Source organism: Arachis hypogaea, chromosome 6, assembly GCF_003086295.3.
Source record: "Arachis hypogaea cultivar Tifrunner chromosome 6, arahy.Tifrunner.gnm2.J5K5, whole genome shotgun sequence".
NCBI lineage: Eukaryota > Viridiplantae > Streptophyta > Magnoliopsida > Fabales > Fabaceae > Arachis > Arachis hypogaea.
In genome coordinates this window covers 2,850,427-2,875,777 of record NC_092041.1, presented here as the reverse complement: position 1 = coordinate 2,875,777, position 25,351 = coordinate 2,850,427, and the positions used below count along the sequence as shown (strand labels likewise).

Below are 25,351 nucleotides of genomic sequence, written 5' to 3'. Positions count from 1 at the left end.
ACAAATTTTAACTTTAATAATAAATATTATTTTCTTATAATCATATATTAATATCTACATTTTTTTCGTAAGTATATTACTTATAAGATTAGGAAAAAAATTATAATTACTGATATAATAAAGAAAATTAAAATTAAATCATACTCAATATATTAGAAAACAAAATCTCAAAATAACTTACGTAAAACAAACTAATTAATCATGGAATTTTAACAATAAAAAAAATAAAAAATTATTTTATTCTCAAAATTTAATTACCCTTTAGTTAGAGTATATGCATTTAATTATAATACTTTAAAATTAAAAAATAAATTATTAATTAATGATATAATAATTTGAACAATAGAGTATATGCATTTATTATTATTTACAAAAAAATACTATTATTATTTTAAATTATTTAATTTTTAATTATTGATAGATTAAAAAGATATCAAAATTATATGACACTACTATCATATTAAAATTATTTTATTCTCAAAATTTAATTACCCTTTAGTTAGAGTATATGCATTTAATTATAATACTTTAAAATTAAAAAATAAATTATTAATTAATGATATAATAATTTGAACAATAGAGTATATGCATTTATTATTATTTACAAAAAAATACTATTATTATTTTAAATTATTTAATTTTTAATTATTGATAGATTAAAAAGATATCAAAATTATATGACACTACTATCATATTATCATCGTTTTTTTATTAAATTATTTGATTATATTACTGATAAAATAAACTCATAAATAGTAAAAAATTAATAAATTAAATATTATATATCTAAATTAAATAGAATTAAATAATAAAGTAAAATCAACTTTTAAATTCTTTTAAAGTTGAGTTAATCAAATTCCAATATTAGAATTAAGCTATTTAAATAATATCTATGGTATTTAATTTTAGAACTTAGATACATATACATTCGAATTCGTAACAACAACTAATAAAAATAGTTTGAACAAATTAAATATGAATCTATGCAAATTCAGACGATCCTCTTATTAAATCAGCTCTATCACCAGTTATTTATATAATACGGCAAGGCAAAAATAACCACATTTATCTCAATGATAAATTCAGCTTTCCTACAAAAGATAACTCTACTCACATTCTATTATGTTAGTTATAGTATATAAGAAGATCCAACCATCCTTTAGCAAAATGAAGTTCACTTTTTATTGTTCTGAACTCTTATATTCATATAATTAGCACTCGAATCAACAAAACAACTCTAAAATGAAACATGATGAATGTGGAGTATTATAAATGATTACGATAAAAAATTCTATTGCAAGGACAAAAGAAAATAAATTTAGTAAGAACATTCATTATATAATTAAAAGAATAAAAATAAGATTGAATTTATAAAAGAATGACAAAATTCTAACTTAAACTTAAAAGGATCAATTTGATAAAAAAAATCAAAAAATACATTTTTATCGTATGAAATAGTTAATAAAAGAAAATTAAAAAACAAAACAAAAAATTTTGTCTCTAGAATTTAAACTCGTAAATGGTATTAAAACACTATATATATAATAATCATGAAGATATATAAAAAAATCATTACAATTATTAAAAAGATATAATATAAAATATTATAATTATTGACAAATCTTACCATAATTAATTATTAAATACTAACAAATATATTTATTTGAAATTGATATTTTTTAAAAATAAGAAATAAAAGAGAGAGACAAGCTTACTGATACCAAAAATGCGTCATACTAATATGTCAATTACTTGATGAAACCAAGGGTTTTGATTTAGGAAGTGTGAGAGAAAATAATATTAACAGAGTTAGATGATGAATTTGAAGAAAAAAAGATATATTTAAAAAAGAATGTAGTTGAGATTTGATTTATAAAAATTATTATGATAATGGTTACGAATTTTGGGAGTATATCGAAATTGAGAATTTAAAGATGTTTAGCTTGTCTATATATATATATATATATATATATATATATATATATATATGATTTGATGAGATTGAAGTGGTTATGCCATGTTGAGTTAGATTGTTGTTAGGCACGAAAGATTATGTTTTATTTTGAGTTAGTATACAATTTTGATCTCGAGTATAGGGTATCGTATTTAGAGGCCTTAAACCCACAAGTCATATGTAATGGCCCAAGCCTCACCCGGTAAATGATAAAGGGTGCGTAGTAGGATCTTGGTGGAGTTATTGATGAGTATGTTGAGAGTTGTGATTGAAGTTGAGATAAGTAAATATTGAGATTATATTAAATGAGATGATGATAGTGATGATGAATTTGAGATTTAATGAGATATGAATTGATGAATTATAATTGAAAAATTCATATGACTTATGAATTTGAATTATCTGGGACACAAGTTTTTATGGGTAGATGCAGTGACTTGCCACCACTTGTTCCAAGTTGAGCTTCGATACTCTATTGACCCTCTATCGTAAAATGTAACTGAGCACTTTAACTTCCCGGATTCTTCCATAGGCATGCATATATATTAATTTGAGTTTAGAGTTTTTCCCATGAATTTTTTTGAATTTGAGGATGCGCGCATAAAGGACTGTCCAATAGTTAACTACAGGACATGTTGGGTTGGTTATATAATCGATAGATAATATTATCAGTCATAGGAGAGGCATGCATCATATGCATTTGTATGTTTTGACTGAGTGTGCATTTGTTTTGGTTTGCCTAATTGTTTAGCCATGTTTATCTGCTATTTATTTTACTTGCTATACCTGAATCCTATCTGTGATTTATTTATTTACCTTGTACGTGTATGTTTATCTGAGAGATAATCTTTGGTGGAGGCGTGGAGGGTAGTTTCTGATATGTGGTGATGGAGGTTGAGATGGGATGGATTAGGTGTTGCCTTATTACTCTGATTTATGTATATGTTGGATATGGTGTCTTATTCCCAACAAGTGGTATCAGAGCTTCGGTTTGGTGGGATTTATTCTTAGTATGCTCTGTGGTTGCAGCCTAGTCTGACCTTCCACATCAGAAAAGAATTTTGTTCTTTGGCCTGAGGTTGATCTTTGGTTGCTGTTGTTGTTGCTGGAAGGCAGTGTGATACTGTGAGAGTGCAGTTTGGAAAGGTTCTGGCTAAGGAAAGACTTGGTATTTAAGTGTGTCCATTGTGACCCACCTCTCTTTCCTGGGGACACTTCCTAGTGCACGGTCTACAGTTGAGTTATACTATTCCAGTATACGGTTACAACAATGTCAGAATATTCAAGTGCTGTGAAGCTTGAAATAGAGAAATTTGATGGAAGAATCAATTTTGGCTTGTGACAAATACAAGTCAAGGATGTATTGATACAATCAGGTTTGCACAAGGCGTAGAAGACAAGAAGTATCCTCATGGTATTGTCGCACTGCAATGGATAAGGATAAGTTGTGACAATCGGGTCCACAATTGCACACGAGCATTAGTTGGCGTTGAGATGCAAGGTGTGTGGCGGAGTTAGGTCGATGGCTGAAGAACTTCCAGGAAAAGCCAATTTGGAAGTTGCACCATGAATTTTCAGCAAGGTTTTGATCTGTACCAAAGCAAAATGCTTGGAGTGGTCTAATTCCAAGTGAGTATACTTTCATGGTGGAGTATGATAGTTCTCTGAACTATGATTGTCGGTATAGACAATGGCAGCAAAGAATTGTCGGTGTTGACAATGGAAGTTGAAGATGTGTGACTATTCCAATCAAGGTGGAAATTGTTAGGATTTGGTTGAATTAGTCCCACATTGCTTAGGATAGCAAATGGAGTGGGTGGCCTAGGCTATAAATATGAGGCTAAGTTCTCCATATTTTTTGCACCAGTCAGAAACACTTTAAGCTTGTATCTGATTTTTCTTTTCCTCTGTACTCTTTGATTAGAGAGTGTTGTGATGTGTAGTTAGATATTTGCTTTGAGAGAGTGTGGGTGTGCTAGGGTGCCGGTGTTAGAGAGAAAGGAGTCTATGTGTTGTAACAATTTTCACATAGTGATATTCTCTGGTTGTCATTTGACAACGGCCATGGTTTTTTCTCCGGTAATTGGAGTTTCCACGTTAAATTCTTGTGTTGTGATTGTGTCTATTTTATTTCTCTGTCAAAGGTATTTTCTTAAGGGGGAATGGTGTCTTATTCCCAACAGGATAAAAAAGAGCGATGTAAGTTGGGTAGAAAGCCCTTAGGCATGTCTTTGGTTATTTTCATTTCTTTAAACTATTCACCTTACGGATTTGTAAAGTAAAGGAGTTTCTTTACGACTTTTCAAGTAAGTTTTTTCGCAAAGCTTTTTGAAAATGTTATTTCAATGATAAACTGATTCTATAATGAAATTAATTTTATTTGCAAGTATTTTTTTGCTTTGATAGTATTTCTTTCCCTATTAAGAATCTGTGAAGACGATGTTCTCACCCCCTACAGATTTTATTTTCAGTGACAAGTTCAGGAAACTTTGACACGGAGCCACGATTGAACCACAAGTTTATTATGTATGATTGTACTTTATGAATTTGGTTTAATAATTAAATTTTTTTCCCTCGATAATTATTGTTTTGGTTTTTAGAGGGGTAGAACTTCTATTTGAGGAATTGTAAATAAGATTATGTATTAAATATTATGTAAATATAATTATGTGATTAAAAAATTTAAAGTAAAGAATTTATGATTTCTTAAATTAAATATTCAGTTTAGATTCGCGAAACCTCAAATTTAAATAAATATAATATGTTATTAATAGAATAAAAATAGGTAGTACATAGGTTTTTAGTGTAATCATGATGGTGCTAAAAATTAGAATTGGTGTTACACAATCTGCATTTTATAGATTTTAAAATAAAAAATTTAAAATACAACTTATGTTTTTTAATATTCAAAATGAAAAAAATGGATAGAACACAACCTGCATTTTGCAGTATTCAAATTAAAAAAAAAAAACTAAATCACAACCTACATTTTATATTAATATTATATTAGTATAAATACTTCACCTATATTTATTTTATTGTGTAATATTAATTTTTTTTATATCTAAAAATATCAGCCCTTTTTGTGTGTCCATGGGTGTGTCAAGCATTTGATTCTTTGGTATGGCGTTTGACACATAATCTTTATGCTTTTCTTCCTTTGATTAACATATTTTATTTCAAAAAAGGAAAGAGCGAGGTGTTGGCTTAAGTGGGTTGCTGATTAGGTTCAATGTAAGACGCATTATAAGTGAATGGGTCTGTAGGTGAAAAATATTGACGACTTTATTTTTAAAACACACTAAAATGACTAAATATAATATATATATTTTCGGTTTTAGGAATGTCAAAAATCTTTAGGAGGTGGGGATCTGAGGACCACTTCGAATAAAACTTTAATGGTGGAAATTTTTTTTCGTAGAAATAGAGATAGAGAGCGAAATTCCTTTGAGACAGGCGCAGGATCTGGGGATCTCCGCCCAATTTCCGATAATTCTCCAAATTTTTGAACTTACTTAATAATTCTTACATTATTTTTAATATAGGAGTTTTTTGTAATTTCACTCGTTGAAAAACTCTAACCTTATTGTTCAAGATTTTATTTTATAGACTATAATTTGCTATGTTATATTTCTGGATTTATAATCTTGGATAAGATATGTTTGTGTATTTGTAATAATATTTTGAAGTTTATTTTTTTATTTTTTTATTTTTTTATTATAATTTTCATATGAATGTTAAATATAGGGAGATGAAAAATGAGACCGCAGAAAACGCGGAGAACACGGAGAATGTGGATGAGGATAATTATTTCCCATGATGAGGAACGAGACGGGGACGAAAATTAATTTTGGAGGCGGGAACAGGGAGACATCTCCTGTTTCCGCCCCACCAAATTGACATCCCTGTTCGGTCCAATAAATCGAACATTTAAAAAGAGATCATAACGAGTATTTATTTAAAAATAAATAAAATAAAAAGATAAAAAACCTTTTACAAGATTAAAGTAAAATTGAAAAAATTTATCCTACAAACTTTAAGTGTGTTATTTTAGTCTTTTTTTTAAATAAAACTTTTGAAATCACTTTTTTCTTGATTTGATATTTGAAATTATCTAGATCGATTTTTTAATTAAAAAATTTCTTTCTAAAGAATTAACATAGCTCAATAATAAAAATATTAACAAATAATAAATTTTTGAGTAAAGGCTATTTTTCATTTTTAACATTTTTAAAAATTTCAAAATATTTTTAATATTTAATTTATTTTAATTTTGTCTATAATATTTTATGAGTTTCAATTTTATTTCTATTATTAATTTCTTATAGTCAATAATTAGTCAACTCTTTTTTAAAATTAACTATCGGACTTTAAATAGGGTTTATGAAAGTTTACAAACTTACCAAAAAGTCAAACAATTAAAAACAGAATTTTAGTATAAAACTAAGACTTGTACGTCTGCATCATTCTTGTGCGTACGCACGTACCCAGACAATATTCCCAAATTGTACGTACGCACTTGTAAAAATCTTGGACACACATATACATACTCCTCGTGCATACGCATGCGCATTTACGCCTAGTCTGTTCCGTGTATAGGCAACATTGTGTGCATGGGTACACATAGCAGAAATCTTGATTTGCTGCAAAATCATAGAATTTCAATTTTTAATTCCAAACTTTAAATGTGCATAATTTTTTCATTAAAAATTAATTTTCGTCCGTTTTTCGAATGTTATAAACTCCACGGACTCAATTTTTATTTGAAACAAGTTTTACCAAATTTTGGGATCCAAAAATCAAGTTATGACCTGTTAAAATTGGTTAAACATAGGTTGGACACAGAAGACATCCGTATTGAGTCAATGTCGATGAATATCGTATTCGAAATATGTCTAACACGCAGATATGATAACTTAATAAAGTGTCTATGTTTCTTAAATTATGTATTTATTATTTGCTAGAAAAACATTAATATAAATTATAAAATAATGTCTATTATAAAAAAAATGTATTTGTAGAAAGAGATTGATTTGCTTTGACACGTGTGTAAATAAAGAAATAAATTAAAGGGTTGGTATTATTGTCGCCCAATATAGTTCATAATGAATGACACCTCAACAATCTTCACGCGCCAACACGCGCTTCTCCTACAAAAATCAATTGCTAATAGAAAAAACCGCCTTCTCACTTCACTGCACCTTACTGTTACCCGCCTGTCGTTTCTCTCTCTCTCTCTCTCTCTCTCTCTCTCTCTCTCGTTGTTGTTGATGGGTTGCTTTACTCGGCCTTCCTCATCAGACAAACCAAATCTAGAGTTACCAATTTCTCTGTTCTTCCATTTCAAGCAAGGGCAACGCAAAACTCGTATCCTTTTTTCCATTTCCTTTTCTCCGTAAACTTCAATGCTTGTATTCTGAGCTACTCTTCTCTCTCTTTCTCTCCCACACCCCGATTCTCTTGTTTCCTAAATCATTCCGCCGAGGTTCTCTCTTCCCCTCCTATGAGACACGTGGCTCTTTGATCCTTTCAATTCAAACAAGTTAGGTAGGTATCTTCTCTCTTTTCATCTTTTCAGTTTTCACAATGTTTTTGACTTGTTGCGCCATCTATTCCCCTCGTTGATCTGTTTCTGCTGATTAGTTTTCCTTTCTCAGGACCTTTGGGGCTTTGATTGATGCTTCGCCCTTTGATTTTTCTTCTCCTCATATTAGTTTCCTTTTTCTTTTAGCACACCAATCCCTTCCCAAAGCTTGATAGTAAAAGGTTTGTGGAAACTTGTTTATATTTATGAGCAAAAAAGACAGTGTAGGACTTTAGAACAAAAAGCTGGTTTGGAAAAGGTGATGCCTTTGGCACATTTTCTCTATCAGATGAAATGCCTGTGACCAATAAGGAGCAAATCAACATGTCACAATGCTTGTTCTGTATCTGAGGTGCTTGAAGGTTTTCTTTTTTTTTTTTCCCCTTCTTCATTGCTTGGAAATGCCGTTGTTTTTGTCTATTTGATATAATTTTGTCCATTTATGAATCGTAGTTATTTTAGTTTGATATCAAATGTCATAGAAAATCTAAAAGGGTGAATTATCTATTATGTATGTTTGCAGCATAATCTACTGTTGGGATGAGCTGAATATAATAGCATGTATTTGGTACCAAGAGTTTCATGTTCTGTGTTGTGTGGTTCTATTTACTGTTTTGATTTGCTTAACGTGGCAACCTGCAACTAGTGTTTGTGGTTTGCAACTAACATGAATGTGTCATGCAGATGTTTAGAAATTGCTTTTAGTTTGAACGAAAAATCCTAATTCTTTGTTCTGTATTACCTCTTTTAATTTGAAGATAGGATATTATATCTGAATCATCTAGTCTAGACTATCTAGTAAAAGATGATAAAATCTAGAGGATCTTTCTTATTTGATGTTAAGATGTTTAAATAATAAGCTTTTTTCCCCGAACACACCCATTAGGTCTTTCATTTGAACTTCTATGGCTGGAGAAACTTCATGGATCAGTCACTATGATGATGACACAGGAAGGGATATTGGGGAGTTTGGCTCATCGTTAGAGCCTGGTGAAGATGGTGACAAACAAACAAGTGTTGTCTCTGTGGATCTTATTTTGCCGGATGACTTGTTGGAGCGGATCCTAGCCTACCTTCCTGTTGCAAGCATTTTCAGAGCTGGTTCTGTATGTAAAAGATGGCATGATATTGTCACTTCAAAGAGGTTTTTATGGAACCTTTCTCATGTTCTACATCAAAAACCTTGGTACTTCATGTTTACAAGCTCTGATGAACCAATCGGTCATGCATATGATCCCATCCTACGGAAATGGTATGGCATTGAACTTCCCTGCATTGGCACTTCAAATTGGTTCATTGCTTCATCATGTGGTATGGTTTGCTTCATGGACAATGACAGCCGAAGTGAATTGTGTGTATGCAACCCTATTACCAAAAGGTTCAAGAAGCTGGAGGACCCTCCGGGTTTAAAATTTTCTGATTACAGTGCACTAGCAATCTCAGTTAGTAGGGAATCTCAGTGTTATACAGTGGCAATTGTAAAATCCAAGCAAGTCCCTGAGAACTTTTTCCAGTGGGATATCTCAATTCATATATACAATTCTGAAGAAGTGACTTGGATAACACCTTTCACCGAAGTTTTGTTAGGGTGGAGAGGTGGTGACGAGAGTGTAATATGTAATGGGGTGCTATACTTTTTGGTTTACTCAACAGGGGCAGGTCTACCTGCAAATCGCCATTCCCTAATTGGATATAACATCTCCAACCATTCTTCTCAAGGTAGCTTAACAAGGAACTTTATTCCAGTACCTTGTTCTCTGACATGTGGCCGTTTGATGAATCTAAAGGAAAAGCTTGTAATGGTGGGAGGTATTGGTAAACCAGATAGACCTGACATAATCAAAGGAATTGGAATCTGGGTTCTAAACGATAAGAAGTGGGAAGATATTGCACGAGTGCCTCACAAATTCTTCCAAGGCTTTGGAGAGCTTGATGATGTTTTTGCCAGCAGTGGCGCAGATGATCTCATATATATTCAAAGTTATGGATCTCCTGTGCTGCTTATATATGACATGAGCAATAAACAATGGAAATGGGCACAGAAGTGCCCTGTGATAAAAAGGTTCCCACTTCAGCTTTTCACAGGTTTTTCCTTTGAGCCTAGGCTTGAAATTGCTCCATAGCTTCTCCATACAATAATAATCAACAGCTGCTACTGGCACCTGATTTTAAGGCTTCTGCCCATTTTCTTCTATTGTTCTTTAGGACAAAATTTAATCTGATTTTGGTTCTTTAACAGTTCATACAAAATGTAAGTGCTGATAAAGATGCTTATTTGTGGATACTGGATACTATTAGTTGCATTTCAGAATACCACAGTTATATTTTTATTTTTCACCACATTGTGTTCTCTCTCTACTTATGCAGTTGCTCTAATAAGAATAATAACATATTGCTTAGATATAAGGATACTATGCTTTTGAGTGGACTTCACGGATCCTTTTTCCAGCATCTTTTAACACACGTTAGGCTTTGACTTACTGATGAGCCAATTAAATTGTTATGCTAAGATTGCATTCTTTGTTGTGCATGTGTGATTTTGATTTTTCAGAGTCTGATATCTGAGATGTTTGTGTCGTCCGTACAACACTATTTTTAATTTTTTTTTTGTCAAAATTTCAATAAAGGTTGGAAAAAATTATAACTACTCCGTGTAGGTTGGTGGAGAAGTGTGGTCCAGGGCTACTTTATTCTTTAACAAATGTAAAAGTGGGTTTTCCTTGGTGGAGATTGTGACAAATAAAGATTAAAATAAATAAACTTCATTTTCAACATTGAAATAAGTATATGAGGTAGCCAAGGAGGAGCAAGTGCAGAATATTCAAATGGCTTCTCTCACTTTGGATTGTGATGGGTGATGATGGAGTTGGAGTTGGACTTACCGACTGCTGGTGAAAGTAACTTTTCTGGGTCTTACCCCAATGCATGTATATACAATTCATAAATATGTCACATCATATTAAAATTTCGAAATGCTCAAAGCTTAAAAAAAAATTGGTTCTTACAAGGCTATTTTTTTTATATTGTAAAGTGAATGGTGTAATATGAGATTATTATGTAAATTTGGTATAATGCGTCCATATGAGTTGAATCGGTATCAAAACAAATTATTACTTAGGATTTGAAAAAGGAACAAAAAATATTATAAAATGTGACTAACGATTTGAGAAAGAATAAGTGATTTTTTCTATCAAAATGAGAATACCGATTTCATCAAGAATTCTAACCGTTGATTTATGATCTAATGATTCTCAACTTCTATTTCTCTCTCATTTGATGTAATATAGCTCTCTCATTAAATTGGTACTACCAAAATTTTTAATAGCTCTCAGCTTTCAGCCGTTGATCACTAATCAAACAGTTCTTGACTTCTCTTCCACACTCTCTTCCTTCCATAAAATGTTAATTACAATTTTATTTAAATCATATATGACGATTTCATTATAAACTGTTATTAGTTTTATATCTGTGCATAACATACTCAAACTTCATTTTTTCGTATTACACGTATTTAATAATTATATTAAAAATAAAAAGCGCTTCTTATAAAACATTTGTTTTTAAATTTTGGTCTTCGAATTTTTTTTATTGTGATCCAATAAAATTTACCTATTATTAAGTATTGATCCAATAGGTTAAATGTCAATGTAATACGATTTGATACATTAGTATTTTAGCATATAACTTTGAAAATTTTTTAAGTGTATCAGTATACCAATGTTTTAGTGATTTTTAACTATTAATTTTAATTATAAAAAATATATAATATATATAATTAAGATCAATGATTAAAAATGATTGAAATACCAATACTTTTCTATAACTTTAGCATTTAATAAACTCAGAATTTTTAAATTTGGATAAATATCCATTCCGGTCTCTTGATAATTTTTTTGAAAGCCTACGAGATTCTCAATAATAAAATGGATTAATCTCTACATACAAGTGATTTTGCTATACAAGTCTTACAAGTCCTCTAATTGATATTACGCTCAAACACGTTTCTAATAGATTTTTAATCTTTGAAAGAATTCCGTTTCCTTTTTCGAATTTTTTGCCTTCTCTTTCTCTTTCTTCATTTACGTGCTTTTCTATCTGTTTTCTTTCTTCGTTATTCTCGATTTCCATTGTTTTTTGACATCAAGTCCTGAAATCATTTTTGAAGTGTTCCATCTTCATCGTCGTGTTTTTCCTCGTTCTTCTTTTGATTTTGTAACATTATATATTTTTTTCTTCTTTGTTTGATTTTTTTCTCCAAAAAGAATGATGAGAATATGAAATAAGAAAATAAAGAAGAAGAAGCAGCAGAAGATGAAGAGGAGAAAGAGAAAGAGTTTTGAATTATGCATAAGGTGTACTTCAACGAATTTTGGTGTATTTCTTAAATTCTTTGGGTGTATTTTTGTAATCCTTTGGGTGTATTTCTGTAATCTTTTGGGTATATTTCTATAATCGTTTGGGTGAATTCCTGTAACCGTTTTGGTGTATTTCTGTAATCGTTTGGGTGTATTTCTGAAGTTCCATTATCTTCAAAACGATTTCAAAGTTTGATTTCAGAAACCATGAAAATCGAAAAAAAAATGAAGTAAGAATACCAGTGATAAATGCAGGTAAAACAACGAATGAAAAGGCAAAAAAAGAACGCACGAAGGAGATCGAACAAATTTCATGAATGAAGAAGAAGAAGAGTCGTTCATAATGCATGGTGAGTAGCGCGCTTTGGAAACAGGAAATTGTTGAATAACGTGCATATATTTACTCTTGAATGTGGGAGTAATGCGCGTGTGTTTTGTTGGGCTTGTTCCAACTTGTAAGACTTGTAAATCAAAAAGACTTGTATGTGTAGCAGGCCTCTAATAAAATATCCTTTTTGGTCTTTGATATTTAACTTCAAGAGATTGATTAATCTCTCTATCAATGATTTCTGATGTTAATTATTAATATATTCTCCATTTAATTTTTATAAATAAAAATATTTAAAAATTATTAATATTTTTTAATTTTACATAATAAATTTAGCCAATATATTTAAAAAATATAACAAAAAAATTAGACAATGTTGACAATTACTTCCTAAAAGACAATAAGACTCCCAATAAAAAAGAAGTTGTCAATCCTAGTTGGTTTTTAATAGATAAATCAATAGTTTAACATGTCATGTAGATTTATTTCATTAATACAGAGAGAAAATATTAACAGAGGGTGTAAAGATTAAGAGCTTGTTTGGGTGAGCTTTTAAGAAAATTTTTTTTTTCAAGTTATTTTTTTTAAAGATCTTATAAAAAAGTAAAAGTAATTTTATGTTTGAATATCTTATACAAAAGAATTTTTTTATTTATCAATTATGTTTGGGTATAATCATATACAATTATTCTTTTGTTTATTTATTACGTGAAAAACATCTTTTTTTAAAAGATTTTTTAAAAAAAGATGTAAATTATAATTTTTTTAAAAAATATTTTTTATTTTTTCAATGCTTTTACTTTTATCACTAGAAATTTACCAAACATGCTAAAAAAAATATTTTTTCATTAATTTTTTTTATCAACTTAATAATACTCAAACAAACACTAATAGTTGAAAAATTAAAGATATTTATTGTTAAAAATTTTGTTTTCTTTTGAGATAATATTCAGATATCGTTTAAGATTTTTTTTTCTTTAGATTTTACACCAAAATTACAAGAAACATTTTATAGAGATCGAAATTAGTATAAAAACATTTTATAAATAAAAAAATTAAGCCAATGCTGATTGTTGCTTTTTGCTGTATTAGAGAATGCTTTTATCTTTCCGGCTTTATAAAGTCAACATTTAATGCACTGGTAAGGGTTGGACCTTCATCAATTAAGTTTAAGAGCTGACGCTTGTGCCCACAACACCTGCACATTGCAACATTTTCCATACCTAATTCATGAATAGTAGTATGGTAGTACAGAGTATTAAGAACAATACTATCTGCAATTATTTAGAAATAGTGATTGCTTGAATCCTAAATCATCAACCGTTCATGCTGTATTACAAATTTTGCAATTTATCAATGATAAAGTCTTTATAAAATTTATAAATGTGAGATAATAACCTCAGTTCTTGAATTATTTTTAAAATTGAGTTAATTTTATTCAATTATATTTTTAGATGAGAAGAAGGGAGTGTGTTACAGAAGTTTGTGTGGGAATGGAGAGCAAAGGACTGTAGAGTGTAGACTAAACACTCTAGACTTGCAAGTATTAAATTGATAAGATTTTATAAAAAATTAACTTTCAATTTGATATTCAAAAGAATCAGATGTTGACAAAAAAAAGTCTTTAAAAAATGTTATCAATAAAATAGCTTTGAATAATTTAAAAGTATGACAAAAATAACTAATAAATATTATATCTTTTATAAATGACAAAATTTTTGTATTTAACAAATGATTTATTTATTTGATCTAAATTTTTGTAACAATATTTGAACAAATATTTAAAAAATATATCGAAAAAATTCGAACAAAAAAATTGATCTCTAAATTTTTCATTTTATTTTTTAAAAAAAATTATCACTCATAATAAAATTTGTTTTAAAAACATTTACTTGACATAAAATTGTCAAATTAAAAAAATGTAAAGATCTTATTTTTTTAATAATATTTGTAAAAAATTATATCAAAATATGATATCTAAAGTATTTTTTTAGAATATATATTTAATATCTAATTTTTTTTGTCACATTTTTAAATATTTCAGGGACTTATTTGTGGTTATTATCTTTTGGAGTTTTTACTAGCGATATAAATTTTTGAACACCATTTTGCTAGTTTTCTCAACTTATAAAATTCTAAAAAGGTACTTGCATGGGTGAAAAATTTAGATATGAAAAAGTTTTGTTTAGAATAACTGACGGAAAGTTTTAATTCAATTTTTTAATTATCTTTTAATATTTAAATTAATAAAAATTTAGAATTTAGAATATATTATTTTTTGAAAACTTAAAATAGATAAAAATTTAAAATTTTATTCAAAAATTGAAAAGATAATTAAAGATAATTAAAAGTTTAAAACTCACATATTTTTATTTTGTTTATATTTTACTTTTTTAAAATGTTAGGCTTATATTTAACAATATCATTATTCATACAACAAATATTTCTAATATTAATATAAAAAATATAGTTGTTATCAATAATTATGTATTTAAATTATTTGTAATAACAAAACAACAAAAAATTGTGCTGATTGTTAATAAAAGTGAGAGTCGTTAGATGATTTGACTGATTTGACTAAATTTTCATCTTACGATTCTCAACTATTAACTTCACGTAAAGTCAAATGCATCTGAGTTTTCACCTAACAAAATACTTATATCAAAATAATGTTTATTATAAAATATGAGACATAGAATTGTATATATATTTTTTATTTCTCAGGATACTTGTTTAAACATACTAGTGAATTAACTATTAAGTTGATTCATAGAATTATTTTTTTTTATGAAATTTTTAACTCGACAGATCAAAGACTAACTCGAATTTATGAGTTTTAATTTGTCAATGACTAATAAGTTATTGCATAAAGAAGATATATATTTAATGGTGAAAATGTGTATTTTGTTTTTTTTTTCTTTCTTTTTTTTTTTGTCAATACTTGTTTCAGTTTCTTTTTGTTCAATTCTAGCCCAACTACACCAAAAGGGTCCTAAATCCGAAAAAGTTAAACCCTAAACTAACAAAAACAAACGACCAAAAAAAAATGAAAAACAGAAAAAGGAAAAAAAAGAAAGGCTCCACTTGTCCAGTACCAGTACATTTCAATTCCAGAAACATGGGAAGGTGAGGCAGTTTGTTATCCTGGCTAGTGATTACTTGCCTCGCTGAGTGGTGGTGGCGGAAATGGGAATGGAAGGAATTCAAGGAAGTGAAAAGAAGATAATGATAGCGTTGGGATTCGAGGGTTCAGCCAACAAAATCGGAGTCGGTGTTGTCACACTTGACGGCACCATCCTCTCCAACCCACGCCACACATACATAACCCCTCCCGGTCAAGGCTTTCTCCCAAGAGAAACCGCTCAGCACCACCTTCACCACGTTCTTCCACTCGTCAGATCCGCTTTGGAAACCGCCAACGTCACTCCCGATGACATCGATTGCATCTGCTACACCAAGGGCCCTGGAATGGGTGCTCCCCTTTAGGTGTCTACTGTCGTCGTTCGCATCCTCTCTCAGCTTTGGAAGAAGCCCATTGTTGCTGTTAACCACTGTGTCGCTCATATTGAGATGGGTAGGGTTGTCACCGGTGCCGTTGATCCTGTTGTGCTTTATGTTAGTGGCGGTAACACTCAGGTCATTGCATACAGTGAGGGTCATTACAGAATCTTTGGTGAGACCATTGATATTGCTGTTGGTAACTGCTTGGATCGCTTCGCTAGGGTTTTGACGCTTTCCAATGATCCCAGTCCTGGTTACAACATTGAGCAGGTTTTTTATGAATTCATTGTTGGCAATTTTCCTTAATCATTTTGTTAGTTGAAAGTAGCAATTTTTACTGAAAGACTTATGTAAACATGGAAATTTTATGAATCAATTAGTCACACATTTAATAAATTTAATGTAGCAATCTTTGATCCAGATAAGTATACAATATGCATAGAGGAGTACAAATGTAGTATTATAGTTGTGCTTAACTGGATTGTGATCTCATGGTTTAGAATTTAGGATTTAGGGTTTAGTGTTCTTATGGTTCAATCTGTTCAACTTGCTTTATATGGTTTTCTTGCCTTTCAGCTTGCTAAGAAAGGAGAGAAATTTATAGACATTCCTTATGTTGTCAAAGGAATGGATGTATCTTTTAGTGGAATACTTAGTTACATCGAAGCGACTGTAGTTGAAAAGATGAAGAATAACGAGTGCACACCTGCAGACTTGTGCTACTCTCTGCAGGTATATTTGTTTGCTGCTCCCTTTCTCTTTGGTAAGCTGTTATCTTTATAAAATTATAAATTTGCGAGTTTGGATTTCTAAAAATGTTAACATTGCAGGAGACTCTATTTTCTATGCTTGTGGAGATAACAGAGCGGGCTATGGCTCATTGTGACTCGAAAGATGTCCTTATAGTTGGTGGTGTGGGCTGCAACGAGCGTTTGCAGGAGATGATGAGAACAATGTGCTCTGAACGGGGTGGGAGGCTGTTTGCCACCGATGACAGATATTGCATCGACAATGGTGCAATGATAGCTTATACTGGTCTCCTTGAATTTGCTTATGGTGCGTCGACACCACTAGAGGACTCTACGTTCACTCAGCGGTTCCGAACAGATGAAGTGAAAGCAATCTGGCGAGAAGCAAGCTCTACCAAATTGAATGGTCTTGCAGAGAAAAGCATTTGATTTGTTATTCTTCAGGTATTGTCTAATCATTCTGTGCTCAACTAAGCATCTGGGTGTAAAGCATAAACTGTATGGTTTCATCTAGTTGAGTTCAGGTGAAAAACTTTAGCACACGAATGAATGATGAGTTAATTTGTTGAGTCTTGCAACACTTCCTTCTCTTGAATTGTTGCATAATAATAAGATAAAAATGATTTAAACTACGTTAGTGTTAAACCAATGGGGATAATATTGTGGCAATTACGACTGAATTTAGTGAAACTAATGAGATTGAACTGTAGCTTGCTTTTTATATCTGTCTTGTTACTTTTTTGTTTTTTGCTAAAGAAACTCCGAAAAACTAATTATAGAGTTGAAATATATTTTTCCTTCTGTGATTGCAGGTCTGAGTCTGATTGCCTTCAAGAATCAAGCTCAAGTTTATACATTAGGACCTTGTAATTTATTAGCACGGTACATTATATATGAAACTCTTCATTTTTATTTAATATTCTGTTATCAGTGGAGAGTGGTGCAGTGATGGCACTGATCCAAGATGTAGGAGATGGTTCATTACCAATGTCAACTGGGGCATCACTTTAAACAGTATTGGTTATAGTTTTTTTCATGTTACATATTCTCTAAGGTAGTCAACTTAGGTTATGTATAGAGTTAGTAGTTTAAGGTTGTATCTTTTTTTTTTTTTGGATAGAAGTTTAAGGTTGTATCTGCATTACCCTATTGTTGTAAACTGAAAACCTGAGTAATTGTGAACCATGGCATGTGCTACTCCATTTAAAAACCATCTTCAGAAGTATCGCTTAGACATTGCTCAGAACACAGTGGAAGTTTCATGTAGATGGCTTTTTTATATGCTGCGGCGGTAACTACATTAATTCGTGGTTAATCAAAGGAAGTAGCCATAAGCATTCTTCAAGTAGCCATAAGCATTCTTCAATTCACGTTTCACATCCCTTACTTTTACCATTGGCAACCTAGTTACTCAGTAATACTTGGTTTGCTAAAAGTCTAAACCTAGTTACTTATTAATTGCCGACTTTAAAAGCAAGGCTTTTAGACCACGCTCAATTTTAGGGGAAATTAAACACAGAAGCTGGTCCAATAACAAATAAGTATGTGTTCTCTTTTTTTGATTTCACGTGTTCCTAGGTGAGCTTTAAATAACACACTTACACGGTTGGTGATTGATTATGTGATACTTGATGAACCAAGCAAGTTGTGATGGTGAGCAAAGGGAAGGATCGAAGCACATGGCAGTGTTTTTTATTGGAAGACAGAAAAAGGAAACCTCGTTCAAGGTCTACGCATAAGGGCGCAAAATCTCTCCCAATGAAAAATGTAGTCTATGTATTTAGCTAGCATACCCTATTAAGAATGTTATGAACTTGTCACAGCATCCCTTACTGATGTTGGAAGATGTTAAAGTATGTGAAAGGGAGTCGCACACAGTCATAGTTACAGTTACATACTTGCATTTCCCCAAAATAATAAATTTTGACCATGTTTTTTATTGTTGAATATGCTTTTACTTTACGAACCACTTCTAAACTAGTATATGTCATGGAATTGATACCAAGAAGTGAATTTTCTAGGCAATACCTAATGTGTGTCCTGAAAAATAATAATCCAAGGAATGTATGAATCCAAGGTATTAGATGAGGTGAAAGGAAAGATGGACCACAAGTTCACTTGGATTTTTTTATGATATCATTATGTATCTGTAAAGTCCTCGTATCAATTTGTAGACCCTTTGTTTTTGTTTTGTTTTGTTTTGTTTTTTTGTGTTAGATTTTACCATGCAAATGCAAAATTACTCAGTGCTATTTGCAATGCGCCATCCCATGAATTCGCATGCTTAATCCCGCTTCAAATCTTTAACCTTTCACTTAATCAGATAATTAGTCATAATTAAGTGCATAACATATATATATATATATATATATATATATATATATATATATATATATATATATATATATATGTGTGTGTGTGTGTGTGTGTGTCCTTCAACAAATTCAAGGACACTCTGTTTTGGTCTCATGCTCTTATTATAGCTTCTATTATAGCTTCTATAACCCCGTAGCTCTTAGGTAATTTGGTTAGCCCACAATGACTTTTTTATTTAAATAAATAACAAAAAATGATTTTGATTTTGATTTTGATCAAAATAATTTATTACAATTTGGATCGTATTATTTTAATTTTGATTTTTATTTAATTTATTATAAAATAATTATAATTTGTATGGTATTAATTTAAATTTATTTTTTAATATGGTCAAATTATAAGATCTTGAAATTATTATTTTTTATTTAAAATTTAAAATTTAAATTTTAAAAGTTTTGAGAAGACAAGAGAGGTTGTGGTGCTAATAAATAAGATTGTGGTTTAAGATAGTTGCGAATTGCCATACACAGTTACGAACTTTAAAATTGATACAATAATTTTTTAATGGAATTTAATTAAAATGTACAAATCTAAAATTTAATTAAAATATTATTATTATTATTGATGAGTATTTATAATTGTTCATTTTGTTTGTATTGTTAATAAACGTGTTATTATTATTATTATTGATGTGTACCACGATACTCGCCGACCTAAAAGGTCGGAAACAAACGAAACAAATGAAACAAACCAACCCTATCTCTATAACGGAGACTCCCCTAACTGAACACACTACACTCGTCCCTATACTTCAGAGAAGATACGCTCAACAGCTCTAACCAAGAATATCGGAACAAACTCAGCTTCCCACTAAGCTCCGAAATGCCTATAAAGCCAACCTCCTCCAAACACACAAGGGCAGGTTCTAGCTGAATTTCGAGTAATTTACTTTTATCCTTGTAATCACACACTTACTTGAGCGTCGGAGTCCTTTTTGCAGGTGCTCCCGCCGCCGTGTTTCAAGGCGCCGAGGTGATCAACGACGTTGTCACTGGAAAACTCATAGCTAACATCAGGAGCCCAGTTGTCACGCCGGATTACGTATACCTCGGCTCTCCCAGGACGGAACATTTGGCGCCCACCGTGGGGCCCGAAGAACTAACCCCATATCATCACTATTTTCTTGTGTTTTACTTTCTCTCCTCTACGCAGGATTCGCTAAGTCCATGGCCGATAATGGAGTTCAAATGCCTAGTCAGGCCGAACTGATGACCCAAATGGCCGAACTGCAAGCGGAGGTCAAGAGATTAGCAGAGCTGTCAACCCAGAACAGCAAACATGAGGAAGGCAACTCCAAGGGCTCGACCCAAGGAGGAACCGAACTCATTGGTGTCAACCCCCCCAAGGAGAAGCTGACCTTAGACAACCCGTTCTCCGAGGAAATCACGAATTTCCAAATGCCGAAGCATTTCACGCTTCCCTCCTCTCTCGAGCCATATAAGGGGATTGGTGACCCCCGGGCTCACATTAAGAAATTTCAATCTATGATGTTTTTTAACGGACCTAACAATGACCCCGTACTTTGCAGGGCTTTCCCTACTTATCTGGACGGGGCTGCCCTACTTTGGTTTTCAAAATTGTCTGCAGGGTCAATCGCCTCCTTCGAAGACCTGGCCAGGTCATTTATCGACTACTTTGCAGCAGCCCGGATCTATGTGCATGGATCCGACTATCTAAGTACCATCCGTCAAGGCCCGCAGGAAAGCTTAAAAGACTACATGACGAGGTTCACAGACGCCACCATGAAAATTCCCGACTTAAATCCTACTGTCCACCTACACGCCCTCAAAGCCGGACTCAGGCCCGGAAAGTTCAGAGAAATAATCGCGGTTACCAAGCCGAAAACACTGGACGAATTTCGAGAAAGGGCAGCCGGACAAATGGAGATTGAAGAACTTCGAGAGGCTGACAAATCCGAAAGAAGACCAAGAAAAGAAGACGACAAACCCTCCAGATCGACGAATACCAGTAAGCCATTCAAGCTCACCCCAAAATTCGATAACTACACCAGATTCAATACGAAGAGAGAAAGGATAATTAAGGAGATACTCAACGCCAAGATCATAAAGCCGCCGATCCGAGCAGGAAGTTACCAAGATCAGCGATTCGTGGACAAGAGCAAGCACTGTGCCTTCCACCAGAAATATGGTCATACGACGGACGAGTGCGTGATAGCCAAAGATCTCCTGGAGAGGTTAGCACGATAGGGGCTCTTGGACAAATACATAGAGGGCCGAAAACACAGGGAAAACAACAAAGATCAGCAAACCTCGGCCAGTAAGGAAACCAACAAGTGGCCAAACAACAATCCACCTAAGGGAATAATAAACTGCATATCCGGAGGGTTCGCTGGCGGTGGCGAAACAAGCTCGGCACGAAAGCGGAGCTACCGGGCGATGCTAGCAATCGAGGGAACAACACTACCCAGCAACAAAGCTATCCAAGATTTAGAAATCACTTTCAACCAAGCTGACATATGCTCAGCCGCTCCTCACTCAGATGACCCAGTAGTAATTTCCATTCAAACAGGCGACCTTCTGGTAAGAAAAGTCCTTTTGGACCCAGGTAGTAGTGCCGATGTTCTTTTCCATTCTACTTTCTTAAAAATGAATCTATCTGAAAAACTGATACAGCCCTCATCTGGAGAATTAGTAGGGTTCTCCGGCGAGAGAGTACCGATCAAGGGGTACATATGGCTAAGGACGACGATGGGAAACAACCCATTAGCAAAAACCTTAGACATACAGTACCTGATCGTCGACTGTCCAAGTCCCTACAATATAATCCTTGGACGACCTGCTCTGAATATGTTCAGGGCAGTCGTATCTACTTACCATCTATGCGTTAAGTTTCAGGCACAGGATGACAAGATAGCAACGATACACTCTGACCGACAACAAGCTCGGCAATGCTACAACGCGAGCTTAAAAAGGTCGGACGTAATCCGAAATCAAGGAGAAGTCCACTCGATAAATAGTTCCGAAATCCTATCTTTGGCCGAGCTTGACCCGCGAGGGGATATACAGGAAAGACCTCAGCCGGCAGATGAGCTACACGAAATCCAGCTGACAAAGGTGCCGGGACAGGTGACCTACATCGGCCAGGCACTGAGGGGTAATCAAAGGTCGGAACTGATCAAATTGTTACAGGACAATGCCGACTTGTTTGCTTGGACCCCGGCAGATATGCCTGGCATTAGCCCAGAAATCATCTGTCACAGGCTAGCGACGAACGACTCATACCGACCTATAGCCCAAAAGAAGCGAAACCTCGGATCTGAAAAATCAAAGGCAGCCTTGGAAGAAACCGAGAAACTCCTTAAAGCTAACTTCATTAAGGAAATCCGCTTCACCACGTGGCTCTCGAACGTGGTAATGGTAAGAAAAAGTTCAGGTAAGTGGCGCATGTGCGTCGACTTTTCAGATTTGAACAAAGCATGTCCCAAGGACGCTTACCCCCTTCCATGCATCGATAAACTCGTGGACAATGCATCAGGTTTTAACAGCTTGAGCTTCATGGATGCATACTCTGGGTACAACCAGATCCTAATGCACCCGGAAGATCAAAGCAAAACAGCATTTATAACTGAACATGGCAATTTTTGTTATAGAGTTATGCCGTTTGGCCTAAAGAATGCAGGTGCAACCTACCAGCGTTTGATGGACAAAGTATTCCGACACCAAATAGGTCGGAACATCGAAATCTATGTGGACGATATGGTCGCCAAGTCGACCAAAGATAGGTCTCATTGCGACGACCTCAAAGAGGTATTCGAGCAGATCCGAGCATACAATATGAGGTTAAATCCGGAGAAATGCGCCTTTGGAGTACAAGGAGGAAAGTTCCTAGGTTTCATGCTGACATCCAGAGGAATCGAAGCAAATCCTGAAAAGTGCAAAGCTATACTCAATATGACGAGTCCCAAGACAATAAAGGAAGTACAACAACTGGCAGGAAGGATAGCCGCCCTCTCCCGATTCTTACCCGCAGTATCAAATCGGTCACATCTCTTCTTCCAGACGATCTTAAAGAACAAACAATTCCAATGGACACCCGAATGTGAGACAGCATTCACCGAACTCAAGACCCTTTTGTCATCACCTCCCGTGCTGCAAAGACCTGAAGTCGGCAAGCCACTGTACCTATACCTATCTGTTTCCAATCATTCCATAAGCTCGGCCCTCGTCCTAGAGACAGGAAGAATTCAACAACCAGTATATTTCGTAAGCCGAGTAATGCAACCAACGGAACAAAGGTACCCGAAGATAGAACAGCTCGCCCTTGCACTCGTGGCTACCGCAAGAAGGCTAAGGCCCTACTTCCAGAGCCATGCGATAATAGTAAGAACAAATCATCCGCTAAGGCAAGTATTAACCAAACCGGAGCTGGCAGGACGATTGACCAAATGGTCAATTGAACTATCGGAGTTTGATATTCAGTTCCAGACTAGATCAGCCCTCAAGGCACAAATTCTCGCCGACTTTATCACAGAAATGACCTCAGATGAGCACACTGAAACATGGGAGCTGCATGTGGACGGGGCCTCAAGCCGAGAGGGGAGCGGGGCTGGCATAATCTTAAAAGAAGGAAATAAAGTGGTGGCCGAGCAATCTCTCCAGTTTCACTTCTCGGCCAGCAACAATCAGGCCGAGTATGAAGCCCTGATAGCAGGACTCAAGCTCGCCCTAGACCACGAAGCAACGAACTTAACAGCACATTGCGATTCCCTCCTGGTAGTCCAACAAATCCGAGGAGAATTCCAGGTAAAAGATCCCTTGCTAGAACGATACTGGCTCATAGCAAAGGATCTAATTTCAAATTTCAACTCGTTTACCATAATACACGTACACAGAGAACAAAATGTCAGGGCAGACATACTCTCTAAGCTCGCCGCCACAAGGGCGGAAACACAAACATCAACATTATCACAACACACACTCACCAAACCGAGCATTGAACTATTATCTATTGAACGCATTAACGACCTCCATGATTGGAGAAGACCTTTCCTTGAATATATCCGTACAGGTACCATACCCAAAGACGAGCCTCACCCTCAACAGTTCAGACGCAAGGCAAGCTTCTACACAAGAATGTCAGGGGAATTATACAGACGAGGTTTCTCACAACCATTACTGAGATGCCTAAACCAAGAACAGGCCCAAGAAGTAATGAATGAAGTCCATGAAGGAGTATGTGGGAACCACATAGGAGGACGAGCTCTCGCAGCCAAGATAACCCGAACAGGATATTACTGGCCGACCATGAAGAGAGATTGCATAGCCAGGGTCAAAGCCTGTGACAAATGCCAGAAGCACGAGGCGATCTCAACAACGCCAGCCGAGATATTGCACAGCATGGAGGTAAGCTGGCCTTTCCATAGATGGGGGTTGGATATCCTCGGCCCATTCCCAACAGCGCCAGGACAGGTAAAATTTCTCTTGGTATCCATAGACTACTTCTCAAAATGGATAGAAGCACAGCCCTTAGCAAAAATAACAGCTGAAAATGTACGATCTTTTATTTGGAAAAATATAATATGCCGCTTTGGAATACCAAAAGAAATAATATCAGACAATGGAAGACAATTCACAGACAATAAGCTCGGTTCATTCTTAAAAAATTTTAATATCCAACATCGTTTCAGCTCGGTAGAACACCCACAATCCAATGGGCAGGCCGAAGCTGCTAACCGAGTTGTGTTGCAGGCAATAAAAAAGAAACTTGATGAAGCGAAAGGAGAATGGGCCGAGCTCATACCCGAAGTACTCTGGAGCTACAACACCACAATACATAGCACCACAGGCGAAACACCTTTCAAGTTAGTATATGGCTCAGAAGCACTAATTCCAATTGAGGTCGGCATTCCAACGGCAAGAGCCGAGTTATATGACGAACAACAAAATCTAATAGCCAGGAATGCCGAACTTGATTTAGCCGAAGAAGATAGAGAAATCGCCGCTATCAAGCAAAGGGCCCAAAAGAAAATAATGGAAAGGAAGCACAACAGAAGGGTGAAACCAAGAACATTCAAGGAAGGCGATCTCATACTCAGACGAACAGAAGAGGCCAGGCGACCCCCAGCTCACGGAAAGCTCGCCGCAAACTGGGAAGGCCCCTTTCGTGTAACTAAAGTGCTCGGAAAGGGGGCGTATCAACTACAAACACTACAAGGCAAAGCCACCCCAGGAAACTGGAATGTCTCGTCACTCAAAATGTATATATCCTAGTCTGTACAAACACGCGGATGAAGGTACTCTTTTTCCCCCTTAGAGCTTTTTTCCCTAAAAGTGGGTTTTGCCTAAGGAGGGTTTTAACGAGGCCGGACGCCCATCAATCCCAAATAAAGACGACAAATTCTTCTCAAAACATAACTTAACAATGACAATGCTATTATAAGTCATAAATATACTATGTCCAAACTGGCCAAACGTCGGCCAAAATTCAACAATTGTCTAGCCGAACTTAAAATCGGCAAAAAACCCCATACAAAATAAAAACAAG

The 25,351-nt window shown here is 34.0% G+C and overlaps 2 protein-coding genes and 1 pseudogene across 4 annotated transcripts; all 3 read left to right on the top strand.

Annotated features, from left to right (window-relative positions):
* Positions 1 to 7,135: 7,135 nt before the first annotated feature.
* Positions 7,136 to 9,875, top strand: LOC112695343 (F-box/kelch-repeat protein At3g61590). Of its 3 annotated transcripts, none has more exons than XM_025747655.3 (3): positions 7,136 to 7,501; positions 7,612 to 7,890; positions 8,425 to 9,875. In XM_025747655.3, the coding sequence occupies exon 3, from the start codon at positions 8,444 to 8,446 to the stop codon at positions 9,659 to 9,661; it is 1,218 nt and encodes a 405-aa protein (XP_025603440.1). In that variant the 5' UTR covers positions 7,136 to 7,501; positions 7,612 to 7,890; positions 8,425 to 8,443; the 3' UTR covers positions 9,662 to 9,875. The 3 variants fall into 3 exon arrangements, with proteins under 3 accessions (XP_025603440.1, XP_072052639.1, XP_025603439.1); XM_072196538.1 differs by having other exon boundaries at positions 7,612 to 7,900; XM_025747654.3 differs by lacking the exon at positions 7,612 to 7,890.
* A 5,563-nt stretch (positions 9,876 to 15,438) lies between these two features.
* LOC112698045 (uncharacterized) lies at positions 15,439 to 17,471 on the top strand (annotated as a pseudogene).
* A 2,542-nt stretch (positions 17,472 to 20,013) lies between these two features.
* LOC112698024 (uncharacterized) lies at positions 20,014 to 21,054 on the top strand. The gene has a single exon (XM_025751451.1). The coding sequence runs from the start codon at positions 20,014 to 20,016 to the stop codon at positions 21,052 to 21,054; it is 1,041 nt and encodes a 346-aa protein (XP_025607236.1).
* Positions 21,055 to 25,351: the final 4,297 nt, after the last annotated feature.